The sequence below is a fragment of the Gobius niger genome (genome assembly GCF_951799975.1).
Source record: "Gobius niger genome assembly, chromosome: 17".
NCBI lineage: Eukaryota > Metazoa > Chordata > Actinopteri > Gobiiformes > Gobiidae > Gobius > Gobius niger.
The window spans coordinates 22,491,611-22,506,022 of record NC_136868.1 but is presented as its reverse complement, the minus strand read 5'-3'; the positions used below and the strand labels follow the sequence as shown (position 1 = coordinate 22,506,022).

Below are 14,412 nucleotides of genomic sequence, written 5' to 3'. Positions count from 1 at the left end.
ACACTAACCATGTTTTCTTTTTAATTTTCAGTCTTTCTACCGGGTTATGAATAATCTAACCATAGATTACATGTGTATTGTTTCCATTTTATTACACTTTGATCATCATCTTTTCATCATCAGCGATTTCCTTCCTACCATGCTAGCACTGCTGTAAAGCACCATGCTACATAACAGTGCATGGGATTATCTTTGTGACACATAATTCCACACTGATTGTAGCAAACTGGTGTCCTTGTGAGCGACAGCCCCAGTCCTCATACTCCATACGACCTCTTCCACCATCAATGGCACACTGATTTAGAGAGTTAAAGGAACACTACACGTCACAAATGTACTCAGAGCAAAGGTTTCCTGTGTAGTGATCGCAGCAGCAATCACCTGTTGACTCCTTCACCGGGCTCCCCCACAGATACACTGTAGTATCAGTGCGCCGCTAATCCCCACACAGCCGGCTATCGCTCTCAAAGAAGCCACGGAGCTAGACTCGATTGCTTCAGATTACATATTGTTTATTTATATCTAATTACGCAAGAGCCAACGCATCTGAAGCTCTTGTGCCGAGAAGTCTAAAAAAAGCCGACAATATGAGAACATAATAAAGCATATCAAACCTAGCGCACACCACAGGAGTCCCCGAATGCCCCCCCTCTCCTTCGGGTGAGAGTGCGCGCTTGTAGTGGGTATTTCTAATGAAGTGGGGGCACACACTGGACCAATGTGAGAAAAGAGAGGGGGGTGTGTGTGTGTGTGTGATGTGTCCGACTGCTGCCACGGGGGGAAGCCGCTCTGCTCTCTCCCAGTCGGGGGCCGATCGTGTTAATTATTCATACTTAATTACCTCTTACACTGATGAGGCCAGCCAAAGACGGCATATGCAACAAGATAACAGACGGGGGAGACTCGAAGCACTTACAATAGACACTTAGACTCATCCTATGCGTGTATTGTTTAGTGAATACTCATAATTATCTGTAAACAAGGAAGGATGTATTCAAGTTAATATTTGGCATACCCAATGTCCAGAGATTGCAACAGATTATTTCATTTTGTTTTGCATTCTAATAGTATTTTCTGGTATTATTCTCAATCTCGTGATAGTTGTTTTTGTTTTTTTTTAATGATAAAAGCCCAAATATTGTAAATCTGGAAACTCATTTTAGTGCATAACATGTCAGTTGCAATTCGAGCCGGGACTATGCCAAACTCGTGCTGCATTGACAGGCAAAAAGGGCATAAGAGGGAGAATTTGAAGAGGGGGGGTGTATGAAGGGGGGGGGGGGACTCTGTGCCGCCTTGGGAGCGATTTTAATGACCGCCGCCACAAAAGTGTCTGTCACTGATCTGAAGCGAGAGAGGGGCCGAGAGACTTGAAGATTTGCGGGCGGACTGTGTTGCATGCGAAATTGACAGCACAACAGTCCGGTCTACAATGTCATTTGAACGTTCAGTCACAATCATTTCGTCATTCCCTTTATGGGCCCGCTTTCGACGATTGGGAAAAAAAAGAAAAAAAGAAAGAAAAATTCTGGAGGCTTGTCAAATATCTATTATACATTATTGTAGAGTAAATTTAACTATTAATGATTCCAGCACAACAGCGTAATTAATGAGCTGAGAAGCTAATAGTGGATCCAGCTGGGACAACAAAATTAGGCCCTGAATGCACTTCACTCCTGTTCGGACCCGGGGACCTGAACGCACCACATCATAAATACTAGGTTTGAGGGCGAGAGGGGGGGGGTTCGTTCAGTGGGCATAGGGAGGGGTCCGAGAGTCTTTGTCTCTAATTAAACAAGGTGATTTGCATGCATGTGTAACACAGGCGAACATGGAGAGGGGAGTGGCTGAGGTGAGTGCTGCAGTGTTCGGAAAATGGATTCACGGATAAAGGCACAGAGGTCTGGCATTAAAGGAGGCATTCAAAGACTCCCACAATATGCATATACTGTAAGTGTTTTGTGGCGGCAGAGTTGTTTGCCGCTCTGTTTCTCAGTTATGGAAACTAGTTGTGGGTGTTATCCTGAGGAAAACCTGCAGTACATCCTTCAAAATTGTTGAGACTATGAACGCCTGTGTTGGCAGAACATGAGAGTTGAAAAATGATTCCGCAATATAATGTATTTAAAAATGTGTGTTTGATAATGAAACAAATGGAAAAACATGTTAACATTTTACCATCCCCGTCAACCTTGTTTTTCCTACAATGTTTCCCATAAAACCTTAAACCATACTCAAGTTTGAAGAATCTGCAGGGAGGTTAGTGCAAATGAGCCAACAAGGAAAAAAAGGGGGGAAAATGTGATACAAAAACAACACTTCCTCTTCCCTCGCAGCAGCGTGGGTTGTATGTTCGGGGTTAGCGCTGCGGCTAAGAGGCTAGTGCCATATTGAAAAGGGCTGAAAGGCTAAAAGCCTCTCGGTGTCCCCCCATTCTGAATTCCCCCTGGCTAACCCTCCTCGTCTGCGATGCACAACGATCCATAAATTTACAAAACTGACCCGGACCAAAAACCCTCTCTCCAAAAAATAGACCCCCCCCCCACCCCTCCACTTCCCTCCTTACTTCACCCCATCGCCCCCCCTACACTGCCCCCTATCCCAGCCACGGCCTCTCCAACCTCAACCTCTTATAGTCTCTGATTTATGGTTGTTTAATATACAGGAATATTAAGTGCGCGTAGGTGAGCATCCCTGTCGGCCCGGGGGCATATTAATGGGTCCCGCGGAGGCTTGCTGACACCCTGTTTGTCATGTCGCGGCCCCAGCCCTTGCTCCGGATGCGCCCCTATCCAATGCACACACATGAATACCTATGATACCTATGCATAAGTAATGGGACAGCTCTGCGCCCGCTCTTCCGGGCTAGTGCAGGGGAGGCTGATGGAAGACAAATCAGAGCAAGAGGGATGGAGACAGAGGGGTGGAGGGTGGAAGGTTGGGGGGGGGGATAAAAAGAGCGTGGTGCTGGAAGTGTTGGGAGATGCAGAAGAAAAATCAATATAAAGGCAGTAATTTTGTATGAAGACCAATGATGTGTTATGGTTTCAGATGTCATGTGTGGACGCATTTGTAAGAGGCAAAAAACGATTTGAGCCGGGCAGGTACACAGTTTTTCTTGCCTTACACAGAGGGTATCCAGATGATGTCACAGCATGACACTGGAGCCAAATGAGTGTTGAGTTTTGGCAGTTTGTTATTACTTGATTCGAGCACGTTTATGAAGGTGCAACTACATTTGAAAAGTTATTTGGACAGTCATAGAAGTTAAACCCTGACATTCATCTGTAAAATGTGAGCCCATTTATGTGTTTAGTTGTTGTATATATGAGGAGCGATGGAGGCGGCTGATAGAGGGAAGACAATTTGGAACTTTGATATCGGTTGGCATTGCTACAATACACGCACAAAGTTTTCCTATATTTTTCTCGATTAGACCCTCGACTCTTTATAAGGGAGAGAGAAGCACAAATTCTTACAGTTAGTTATTCTTGCTGCTGCTGCTGTGTGTGAGAGAGATATTATTAGGCGGCTCACTGAACCATTTGATGGTGGGGCAACTTGTAGCGAGCATAAAAACGAGCGTCGGACCGGAGGGAGCACTTCTGATATGGGCACGCATCATCAGCTTCTGTGAATGACCTGCTAATAGTCTGCACACACTGGGACGTGGGTTTATGTATTACACCTCTCAGTTAACATTGATTTAAGCCCATTTTCATATTACAGTAGCTGAACGAACAAGTGTGTCCATTAGACTGCAAATGTATGCTACAGAATAGAACTTTTAGACACAGGAATGTGTTGAGCACCAACAAAGCAGTAGTAGTCGCAGCAGCAGTAGTAGTAGTAGTTGTGATATCTATAAATAACTCTGACACTCTCATACTTTGACGATGTATATCTGCTTTTAATGGCATATATTTTGCATTGTTGCATTGTTGAAAGTGGCCAATACATTAATAGCCTTTCGCTCTAGACTGCGACATATGCAAGATGCCAGTGGGGCGTCTGCCACTTCACCTCATATGACTGTGGCCTGTCTGCCAATGATGAAACAATACAAACATAAAAACACACCACAGGAGTTCACTGCACCATGAGGACCCACAGCTTAGGTTTGTCTGTCACAATGTCAAACTGTACTAGTGTATCATGGGAAAAGATATTTTTGACGCCATGAATAGAAGAGGGATAAAACAGTTTAACCACACTGTCAAGTTTAAAGTATTAAAAAGTCAAACTATTACTTTTTTGTAGCCTGGGGGGTTATATTAGAACTCTACTCTTTACTGTTTTTTGCTAGACTCTTCTTCTTTTTTTTCTTTGTAGCACAAAAAATGAATTCTATAAAGATCTATTATTGTAGAGTAAATTTAAGTCGGATATAAGCTCTTCTGATTATATCAATTATCAATTTTCATTTAAAATGTCTGTCTTTTCTGGGTTCTCCGAGCACTAAAAACAAGTACAAAAAGCTGGAATAAAAGAGAGTGTGTGACACAGATACTCCAAGAAAATGTATGACGGTTAACATGCAATGCCCCAACCAAGCAAACAAAACAAAAAAAATCATATCTAGCGCATAACTCAACTGACCCACCATTTTAGCTCCACGCTCTCTGAGCATGCATGGACATCTTGCAATAACAAAACACTCAACCATAAACCTTGCTTTTCTTCCATACATTTCTAGATCAAATGACAGTCCGTGGCTCTTGCCCGTGGCCTTCTGCACACCTTTTAAGTTTGCTCATGCATATATACATGTGTTTACCAAGGAAAAGCCATGCAGAAGTGTATGTGTGTGTGGTTAGAAACTGTCATCATTTCCACACTGGAGGTCTGCTCAAGTGGAGGTGGCAGCAGTCGCCCACAGTGGCCCCTGACGGAGAGCCGCTGCAGGGCCTGTCGTGCCCTGGAGCTGAAAAATGCAACTACCAAACCACTGGAGGAGCCAAAACTTATCAAACAGTGCACCTCCCTCCCTCTTTGCCTATGTGTGGGGGAGATGACAGGCTGAGACAAGGTGCCCGCCGGCCATTCACAATTAACAGCAATTAATTGTGCTACGCACAAGGAAGCAACGAACAGAGAGAGATGGAGACAGAAAGAGACAGAGCGAGAGGAGAGAGAGAGATTTGAATGAGTTCATTAGAGATGTAACATTTTAGAAATATGAAGTTCTGTGAAGAACTATTTTTAAGGAAAAGTTGTAAAATGCAAAACTGGGTTATTAAAAATTTACAGAACCTGATAATTTTCCTTTTTTTATGTGTACAAGGCCGCACATATGGTGGAACAATGTTCTGTCCTGGCTCCTACAATTTGCTGAATGTCTCTCCCTCTTTTCACCTCCTTTAATTCTTTGCAGTCCTAACACCTACGATCCAAAAGGTACTTAAAAAAAAGGAATCTTCTCAAAGCATTCCATCGAGTAACGTCTGAGTTTGGTGCTGGGGCCAAGTCAAAATGAATTACTTTGATTTTGATCTATTTAGACTATACTACGTTTAAAATAAAAAAATCTTCTGCTGGACTATAATTTGGAAAATTGCAAGATTTCTAATTCAACTAAATCCTCCAAATTTGTCTCCTACTCACCTTGTCAGCCGAGGTGAGGGAAATGAGGTGATTTTGAAATATTATCTTTGTGCTGCACTGTCACTGCAGCATTAGCTCTGTTTGAACAAGCTCCTGATCCAGGTTCAAATAAAACAAAGACAGCCTCCACATGGCAAGCCAAAAGTATCATCATTACCATTCTCACCCAAACGCCAACTTTTATACTTTATCTATTACTCCATCTGGTCAGCTTAAGTCCATCTACCAACGTCTGACCCTGTCTGTGAAAATACACTCACTCTCACCTGCAAATAAAAAGTAACGTACCCTCATGCAAAATCACTGGTATTATAGTTTGGGTGTGTATGCTATCGCCATGAAAATAAGATACATCAAATCACAAATGCTTTTGCACACTTCAGAATCCTTGTTTTTTCAGACTTGTCCATATCACTAAGCGCCGAAGGTGTTACTGTTACCGCCTCTGTGCATAACTTTGCTCTTGTCGGGTCCAGATAAAATTTCACTGAGCTGCGTTTACAGCAAAACCCCAGGAGATAGTACTTCCATGTGTCCCATAAAGAAGTAACTATCCAATATTTAAAGTGAGATATTGCCTCAAATCTCGCCGAGCCTGGACTATATCTATTGCTCGGTGCTGCCACATGATAACAACATCCATGTGCTGCTTTTCCAATCCCCCCCAGCGTTCCCATATTGTTTGGAGGTGTCAATTTCGTTCTATTATTGAGACTCTACTTCCCCGTGTATCAATTTTGAAGCATGTTATTGCCGCTGTTACGCTTTTAAACACGCCCTGTTGCTAAATCTCAGACGCTACGATAAATCATGGATAAACATTTCCAGAGTTACAATGTTAGAATGATACCTGGCGGTGTTAGTCTATTCTGATCACAATGGGCTTTGTGGATTACAAGTAATACACAGTGTTTGCTCGTGGCAGCTCGTTTGTGTGATAACAAGTTGCATTAAAAGCTATAGTAAATGCTAGAGCTGGATTTTTTCCCCCAATTGTGTAATATATATTTGCTAAACCTGTCCAGGAGTATGAAACGGCTAAACCAATACACCATGTTTGTAGAGTTCTAAGCTGGTTTTATACATAATAACCAAATGGAAGCAGCATATTTTGTTGATCACAGAATAGATTATAATTCCCAAATGACTGCGATTTACATTAACCAAATGTAAAGGTGTTTATGATCCCACGGTAAAATATAAGCAGGAGTAAATATAATAAGTTATTACACACAGCATAGCCAAAGTGTGACTCCATAATTACTGACAGTTCGAAACCACGTTGTCAATATTCATGACTATTTGTTCCCTCCTCCACTAAAAGTACAGTAAAGTACACAAGTGAATGAAAATCCGCCGTACCTTCTAGCTTCATGCCGACGGTGAGGCACTTCTGGAAGCGGCAGTAGGGGCAGCGTTTGCGTTGGGTCTTGTCGATCTGGCAGCTCTGGTTCTCGATGCATGTGTAGCGCTTATTGTTCTGGACGGTGCGCTTGAAGAAACCCTGCGGAGAGAGCCCAATTAAGATGTCAAGACCTGCTCTGACCCCGGCGCTGACGGAGGGGCGGCTGGTAATAGATCCATTCACACTCACGGACACCGAGGTGCGAGTGTAAAAAAAAACACACACAAAAAACAAGAAAAACGCAGGGGTTTGGATGCATGATGTGGTTGAATGAGAAGGGAAAAAATGTGAGAGTGTTGTAATTTGATATAAATGATTGTGTGTGTTGCGGGGTTTAACGTTTTTGATTTGATGTACTTCAATAATATCAGTATTACTCTAAATCCGATGTGCGCAATCAAAAAATGAACTACATTTGAAATATGTTGAGCTATTTCACTTGGACTTTACATGTTGGGCGAAATATGCTAATCCTAATTCACGAAACTTTGATAACATTATACAAGTTCATGAAAACACACATTGCTCCACAATTTTGTCTTGATTTTGCCTTTTGAAACTGGGATTTTTCACAGATCCAAAGAGAAAAGAACAAAACAGCACTATACCACTATCTCCCCAAATCTAAACATTGCCCCCAGTGCGTCTTATCTGCGTTGTAAGCCACGAGCCAACAAGCTTAAACTAACCGACTAAACCTGGCCAAATTCGAGGTTCACACTTGTGCATTCATGTGCAGGCTCTGAAATTTACTTGGAAAGACTCTCTTTTCTAGTCGCTGCTTAATTATTTAAAAATATGAGCACCACAGTCCACAAAATCCAATAAATTATATCCATAATTCACAGTTCCGGGATTACACACATTCATGCCGGCAACATGGAATTAATTATTGGCAGTTGTGCTGAAAATCAAACGAGGGAAGACGGTCTTAACGTATGCTGGATCCATAACCTGGGAGGAGAATTCCTAAACCTGTCTTTTAGAAATAAAATTATAAACAAAAAGAAAAAAAAAAGAAAAAAAAAAGGAAGGGCTGTCAATATTGGACCAAAAACAGATTTAATTGACAATCTGCATCTCCCGATCCATCAAAAAACAGGGGGGAAAGAACAGCTTTGGTGTGGACTGGCCTCAGAGAGAACTTTCACTTCATTTTCCTATTTATGACATGGTGTGCACTATAAATATATCTGAAGCAACGTGCGATGTGAGCTGCCTTCCAAACCCAGATAGTTGGCCTGGTAGTAAGACTAGTCAACTGCACATCATTTGGCTGTAGTGTGGCTTTTTAAGTGCACTTCATGCCTATTCAAATCTCAATTAAAGATCCATCCACAAACCTTTTTGCTTTTGGTCAATAATACACTTTTTTTATTTTTATTGCCAGCTTACTGAAAAGCACTTTCTTTAGGTCCACGATATCTAAACGCGGCGATCCATCCTGAACTGAGAGCTCCCTTGTTGCTCGCGACAGACTACACCACGCTACACATGTGCTGATATAAAGGCCCATGTCTTTCTGCGAGCGCCCGCCTGTCATTTGCAATAATGTCCGCTTGTGCACTCTTTTTAACTCTGTCAGGGAAAACCCAGTCAAAGAGCGTTTCGCACTTTGAGGCGTGTGCATAAATGTTGTTTGGAAAACTTGAAAGAAGAATTCTAATTTTTTTTGTTTTTTTGTCGATGGGGCTGTGAACTAAAGCAGCGGTGGCGAGGGACTCCCTCTCACCTGGGCATCACTTGCCTTTGCTGATTGCAGATATTTAATGCTTATATGAACACGTCAACAATCGATACCTGAGTACAGCCATGGCCATCACACACTCAATCAAAAAGGCTTGCTGCGTTTTAGAGACAATCAATGAAGAGCTTCAGGTAATTATCAATAGCATTTTTTTTTTTTTTTTTACAGACATATGCAGCCTCTTCATCTGGCTCTCAGCGTGTGGGCTCCAACTGCGCAGGGGGAAATGTACACCGGACTAACAAGGCTCGGAGGCAGCAGAGATGCCACTGACGTCTTGCCTGCAAGCCAGCGCTTAGCATCTCAAGGTCACAATGCAGGATCAAATCTATAACATCTGCTTTGAATAATGAGCACACAGGCAAGAAATGTGCAGCACCGCATCAATAAGACAGGCAGCAATTTTTTGACTCTCAATAGTGTTAACATGCGGACGTTTGTCTTAGCTTAATTTTCTGCTGACAGCTTTACGGAACTAAGAAAACAGCTATTAGCCCGGCACTGAGGGGGGCTGGAGCAGGAGGTGTGTGGGATAAATAAGTTGTTGATGGAGCACAGATTAATAGTTGGGCTTTGTGTCGCCTCATTATGAAGAGCACAGCACCTGACTGCAGCTCATAATGAAATGGTGATGAGTGGAGCACAGAGGAGCAGGCTGCGCAAACACGGCACTGAGCTGCATGTCAGGAAGAGACAAAATATATGGGAAAAAAAAACTGTCTTGCCTTTGACAAATTGGCTCTTCAGTTCAGTCTAATCTTTGACCATTCATAACAGCGTTTATTATTTGGCTGTAAATGAAAATGTGAATTTAGTGGCATTTCCACATTTGTGAGCTGCATTTTCAAAGGTCGCTTTTTATTACGTGCTAACACTGAAGTTATTCATGTTGTATAACAAACAATTGAAAATGGAGAATAGCAAATCAAATTTTAATTTACAACTGTAGCTGATCTGCACAATGAATCACATTTAATGCACTCAGATCTAGGTTTGCATCAGTTTGAGCATGAAAGTATTGACCTTGAATACACAAAATAACTGATAGATCAAGAGATTGTTTTTCCTTTTTTTTTTTTTTTTATAATAAAAACAATAATTAAACCCATCCTTATAGAACCACAATTGCACATAACTGAACTGCTTTACGAGGCAACAAAATGCTATAAAGAAAAATATCCTCTGGCTAAATTAAGTAATGATTTTCAAAGCGCACAGTTCACGATGGACAGACCGCTGGTGCCAGCGCAGCGCTCCGCGCGCACTCACTCACCTTGCAGCTCTCGCAGGTCAGAAGTCCGTAGTGGTAGCCCGAAACCTTGTCTCCGCACACGGGGCACATCTCGTCCAAGTCTTCGTCATAAGAGTAGTCCATCATTTTTAACTGAGGAGCTGCAAAGAGCACAGAGACGTCAAACGGTCTGTTTTCGGGATACTTTGCCCCCAAAAGCGCTCTTGCATCAGGAAAGTCTGACCATTCAGGCTGTGTTTTAAATTGAAACTAGCTGCTGCGTTTCGGGCTGATAGAAAGTAAGTGTTTATGCACGAGAACCTTCTAGGTTCGCAGTCAAAAAAATAAAATGAAATAAAAGTCTAATATGCATGCATGTAAGTTGTGAATCACCGAGGAAAACGAGGAATCATCAAAGTTAAGGATTGGTGGAGAGGACATGTTACCGCCCACAGACAAATGAAGACACACAAAAGCCCTTACTGCTTATTCCGAGTCCAGGAAAAAAAAATACAAAAACACAAAATCAGAGGTTGTGGAGAAAATACTAATTCATTACAAGACGTGCGTAAAACCCCATCTTAAGCCGTTTTACGCACTCTCAGCCTAAATAAATTGTTGCATGAATAGCGCAAAGTGAACACACGTTTACGGCGAAAAGCGTTTATGGCAATAACCGTAAAAAAAAAAATTAAAAAAAAAGAGACGTGGAGATCAAACGTATCGCGGGGAAATATTTCAGACACGTTAATCCAAAGGCCTTGTAGACACTTTTACGCATCAGCCCCGCGCGCTCCTGAGATCTCCAGCGAGAGATTTTAATTGGAGGTGATTCCTGGTTTGTTATAGCGGCTCTCCCCCCCCCGATGCAGCTGAAGCAACAAGTCATTCCGCGTCTCTGCCGTGGTCCCCCCCCCCCCTCTCTCTCTCTCCCCCCACCCCCCAGTCTCCTGTCCGCGAGGCAAACTTTTACTTCCGAACTTTTCTTTTTTGCTTTGAAGCGTCTAACGGCACAGTGCACACGCAAAAAAAATACATTCAGTGTCAACAAATAGGCCCGTCGTCTTTGCAGTTTGAACTGACAGGTGCGTGTGATTTTCTTTTAGATTGTGGTTGTTTTGTCCCCCCCGACTCCCCCCAAAAAGTGATTTTCTCCTCTGGTATTTTGGCACCCAGTGGATGTTTAAAAATTGAGATGCTGTCACCTGTTCGCCGCGTGTCCCAAAGTGCCAGCTCATGTCAGAGGCTGAGCTACCTTGTTTTAGAGTCGGTGTGTGAAGCCAGATAACGGTGAGTGTTTTATCAGCGTCATAAAGCGGAGCGGACTAATTGATCAGCCCGGCGCGTTGACGGTAATGCCACCGCTGGATTTACAACTTCAGTGAACCAGTGACCTGCCAAATCTCAAAAGTGCACTTCTTTTTTTTTCCCCAAAACACAAATTGCAAACTGTGATAGGCTTAGAGCAAATATGCGCAAAAAAATAATAATAAAAAGTTGAACAATTTAATATAGCCTTCATAACTTCTAATCTCGAATTTGTTTGGATCAGGCTTCAGCATAATGGATTTAGGCTGCAGTTAAGGTTACGTTTATTTTGTTTCATGTTGGAAAAAATAATGCAAGGCCTTTTCTTCAGCTGGATTAAAATAAATGCTGTTTTATTATACGCTGTTGATTAAATAAAGAGCGTCTTAACAAATATGAGATATTTAAATGCCTGCGCTAGAGATCATTTGCATCACGACAAATAAAGCGATTGCAAAAAGAAAAAGAAAAAGAAAAAGAAAAGAAAGAATAAAAAGGGGGACAATCGGCTCATGGGCCCATTGTTAGTAAATACAATAAAAATACAATTGTTGAGACTGTGCCACGGCAAAAGGGCGAAGTAAATGTCAGTTTCATAAACGTTTCGAGAGAACTCATGACTCCCATAAATAAAGCCCAACGATTAGACAGACGATTAAAGATGACGGTCAACTCTGTCGTAGAGTTTTTACGCATTTTACGCATAAACGTCAGTCATATGGCACCGTTTGAAAAACGAGAAAAAGAAACTTTTAACTCGAACGAATACTGCATGTGGCTATTAAAAATGTGCTTGATAGTGGATGACCAATAAGAGCAGCCTACAGTTATAAAATAATAAATTGCCAAACCACAGGTTGGTGTGTTTGGCCCATTGGCTGTTGCACAATGCATAATCGAGAGAATACTCTGTCGCCAAGTTTTCCTACCTTGCATATTCCTGGGCATGTGCCCGTGTTCTCCATACGATCGAGAGAATCCCAGAGATTCAGCGTCGGCTTTGGGCAGCATGTCAGCGCTGCCGGCCTGAGCTGGAAGAGTCCGCGCAGCTCTGCGCCTGGACAGCTGGACACCTGAACAGTCTGTATCGTAAGAAGCACTCCGGCGATGTCCGCTATAGCCTATGTCCACATTTACTTTAAAAAAGAAAAGTCTTGTACATACTTTTGTACTTTAGTAAGGCAAACACGCGAGCCAGCCTATGGGTCAATCTCGTTCCCTCTCTACGACGAGAAGCGCAGACGGCGAACTTTGACGCTCCCCGCTCTGTGTTTCAGCTCGCCGCGCGTCAAAATGGAGCTGTCACCAGAACTTTTAGCAATTAGCAAGAAAGTGGCTACTCGCCGGTGCCGCGCTCTCCTGCACATAAAGACGGCTTATCTAAGTCGCCCGGACCGTTTGGAGATGTGGAGCGGTGTCTTGCTCCTCCGCCTCCTCCGCCTCGCCGCTTTGTTTACGCCGCTTTCTCCAATAGGAGACGCATGCGGTCCTGCTACGTCACTGTATGTTGCCCAATAAGAAGGACCGGCATACATCGCCTCAAACCACTTTTGTCTTACTAAAAGGAAAAAGCTCAGCTGCTAAATGTCGCTAATGACCAAGTTTAAAGAGCAGTTAAGAAGCAAGAGACGTGATGTCGAGACTCTGTTCCTGCACGTGCGGGTGAACATTCAGACAATACTTGTAGCCTACTTTATGCAAACCTTGAAGGCCTAATTCTGCACTGTGTCCATCGTCTAGGAAAATGTACAATTAAAACAAACTTTTATTTAGCCTATTTACTTTGTGTGCTAAAAATGAACGACTTTTTAACGTAGGCCTATGTAGAGCTCGAGCATGTTTCTTCGGTGACTGCAGTGATGCGGCCTCGGGCTGATTTTACTACAAATCCGCTTTTGAACATGCATTATGTACCATCTCCTGAGGACTTGTCGTAAAATGGGCAGAGCTGGGATCAATTAATGGTATTATTGGCGTCGGTTTCAGGCAAATGAACACATTATTATAGCTATAGCGCATGTAATATGTGCGTAATAAACCATACGTGCTCAAATCACTCACATGATTCGTGCACATGCAGGCCTGTTCCACCCATGATTTCGCACAACTCGTTTCTCCTTTTTCTAAAAGCATCAAATCATGTTAAATGTCCTAATTCCATTTACATATTATTGTGTAAAACTCAAGTGGTGTGCTTTTCTTATAATGAAGTCAAATGGAGGGTAAGTTATGAATATCTCTTGACTTGCATGTTACAGGCTGGAGTTATTAAGTCAAGTTAGTGGGACAGGACACAGAGGCGAGGGGTGTGTGTGAGTGTGTGAGTGTGTGAGTGTGTGTGGTGTGTATAAGAGAGAGTCATGAGGGGAGCGGGTTATAAAATGGCACAGGGTGATAAGAGCTCCTCTGGTTAGATAGCTCTGCTGGAATCATTAACTTGTATGCACAGTCACACAGACAAGAGGGAGAGACAGGAGAGTGCCCCATGAAGGTAATGGGGGGCAAGGAGACACAAGAACAAGGGTAAAAAGCCAGGTCAAGAGGTGGAGAAGGAAACCTGCTGCGGCTTCTGAGCATTATCTATAACATAGAGGATGTTTATTCTTTAGGTCTTGAGCAGGAAAAGTGTGCAAAGACTACACAGAAGTCAAATGTAAGCTAATTCAATACAATTTCAATCTCTTCAGGAAGTGTTTGGGATAATCAAAAAGCAATTGAAGTCTGTGATTATTATGATTCTCATGTTGATACTAAAACCTGAAGAAAGTACCATCTGAGCTGAATGCTTCAATTAGCCACTGCTCTTGACCTGTTGCCTCTTATGGACGGATGGCTCAAATGAAGCGAACCCATTTCTCTAAACTGCATTGCCTTTATTTTACTGCTTTCCTTAAGCTACAGTTGATGGCCACTGTCTACTCTAAGATCACCTATGACTTTAGTTCTTATTTATATAATCTCAAATACAAACCTTACTTCTACAAAATGAATAGGTATTGCTTTATGTAAAGAGGTGCTCCTTCAGTATTGAAATGGTATTATAAAGCATTATTGGCCATGGATAAAAAGCTTGTAAATATATGAACAAGCTTCTTATAATATAATCTATTACCATAA

General features: G+C 42.4%; 1 protein-coding gene across 3 annotated transcripts in view; it reads right to left on the bottom strand.

Annotated features, from left to right (window-relative positions):
* nr5a2 (nuclear receptor subfamily 5, group A, member 2) overlaps positions 1–12,706 on the bottom strand; it is a 61,860-nt gene extending 49,154 nt beyond the window's left edge. Inside the window, exons 1-3 of one of the 3 annotated variants that reach the window (XM_079575531.1) lie at positions 12,225–12,706; positions 10,030–10,148; positions 6,967–7,108 (exon numbers count right to left, since the gene is read on the bottom strand). In XM_079575531.1, coding sequence (XP_079431657.1) covers positions 6,967–7,108; positions 10,030–10,148; positions 12,225–12,306 — 343 coding nt within the window. In that variant the 5' untranslated portion in view covers positions 12,307–12,706. Of the gene's footprint in view, positions 1–6,966; positions 7,109–10,029; positions 10,149–10,380; positions 10,785–12,224 lie in introns of those variants that run through there. The other 2 variants (XM_079575533.1, XM_079575532.1) reach the window with 2 other exon arrangements.
* Positions 12,707–14,412: the final 1,706 nt, after the last annotated feature.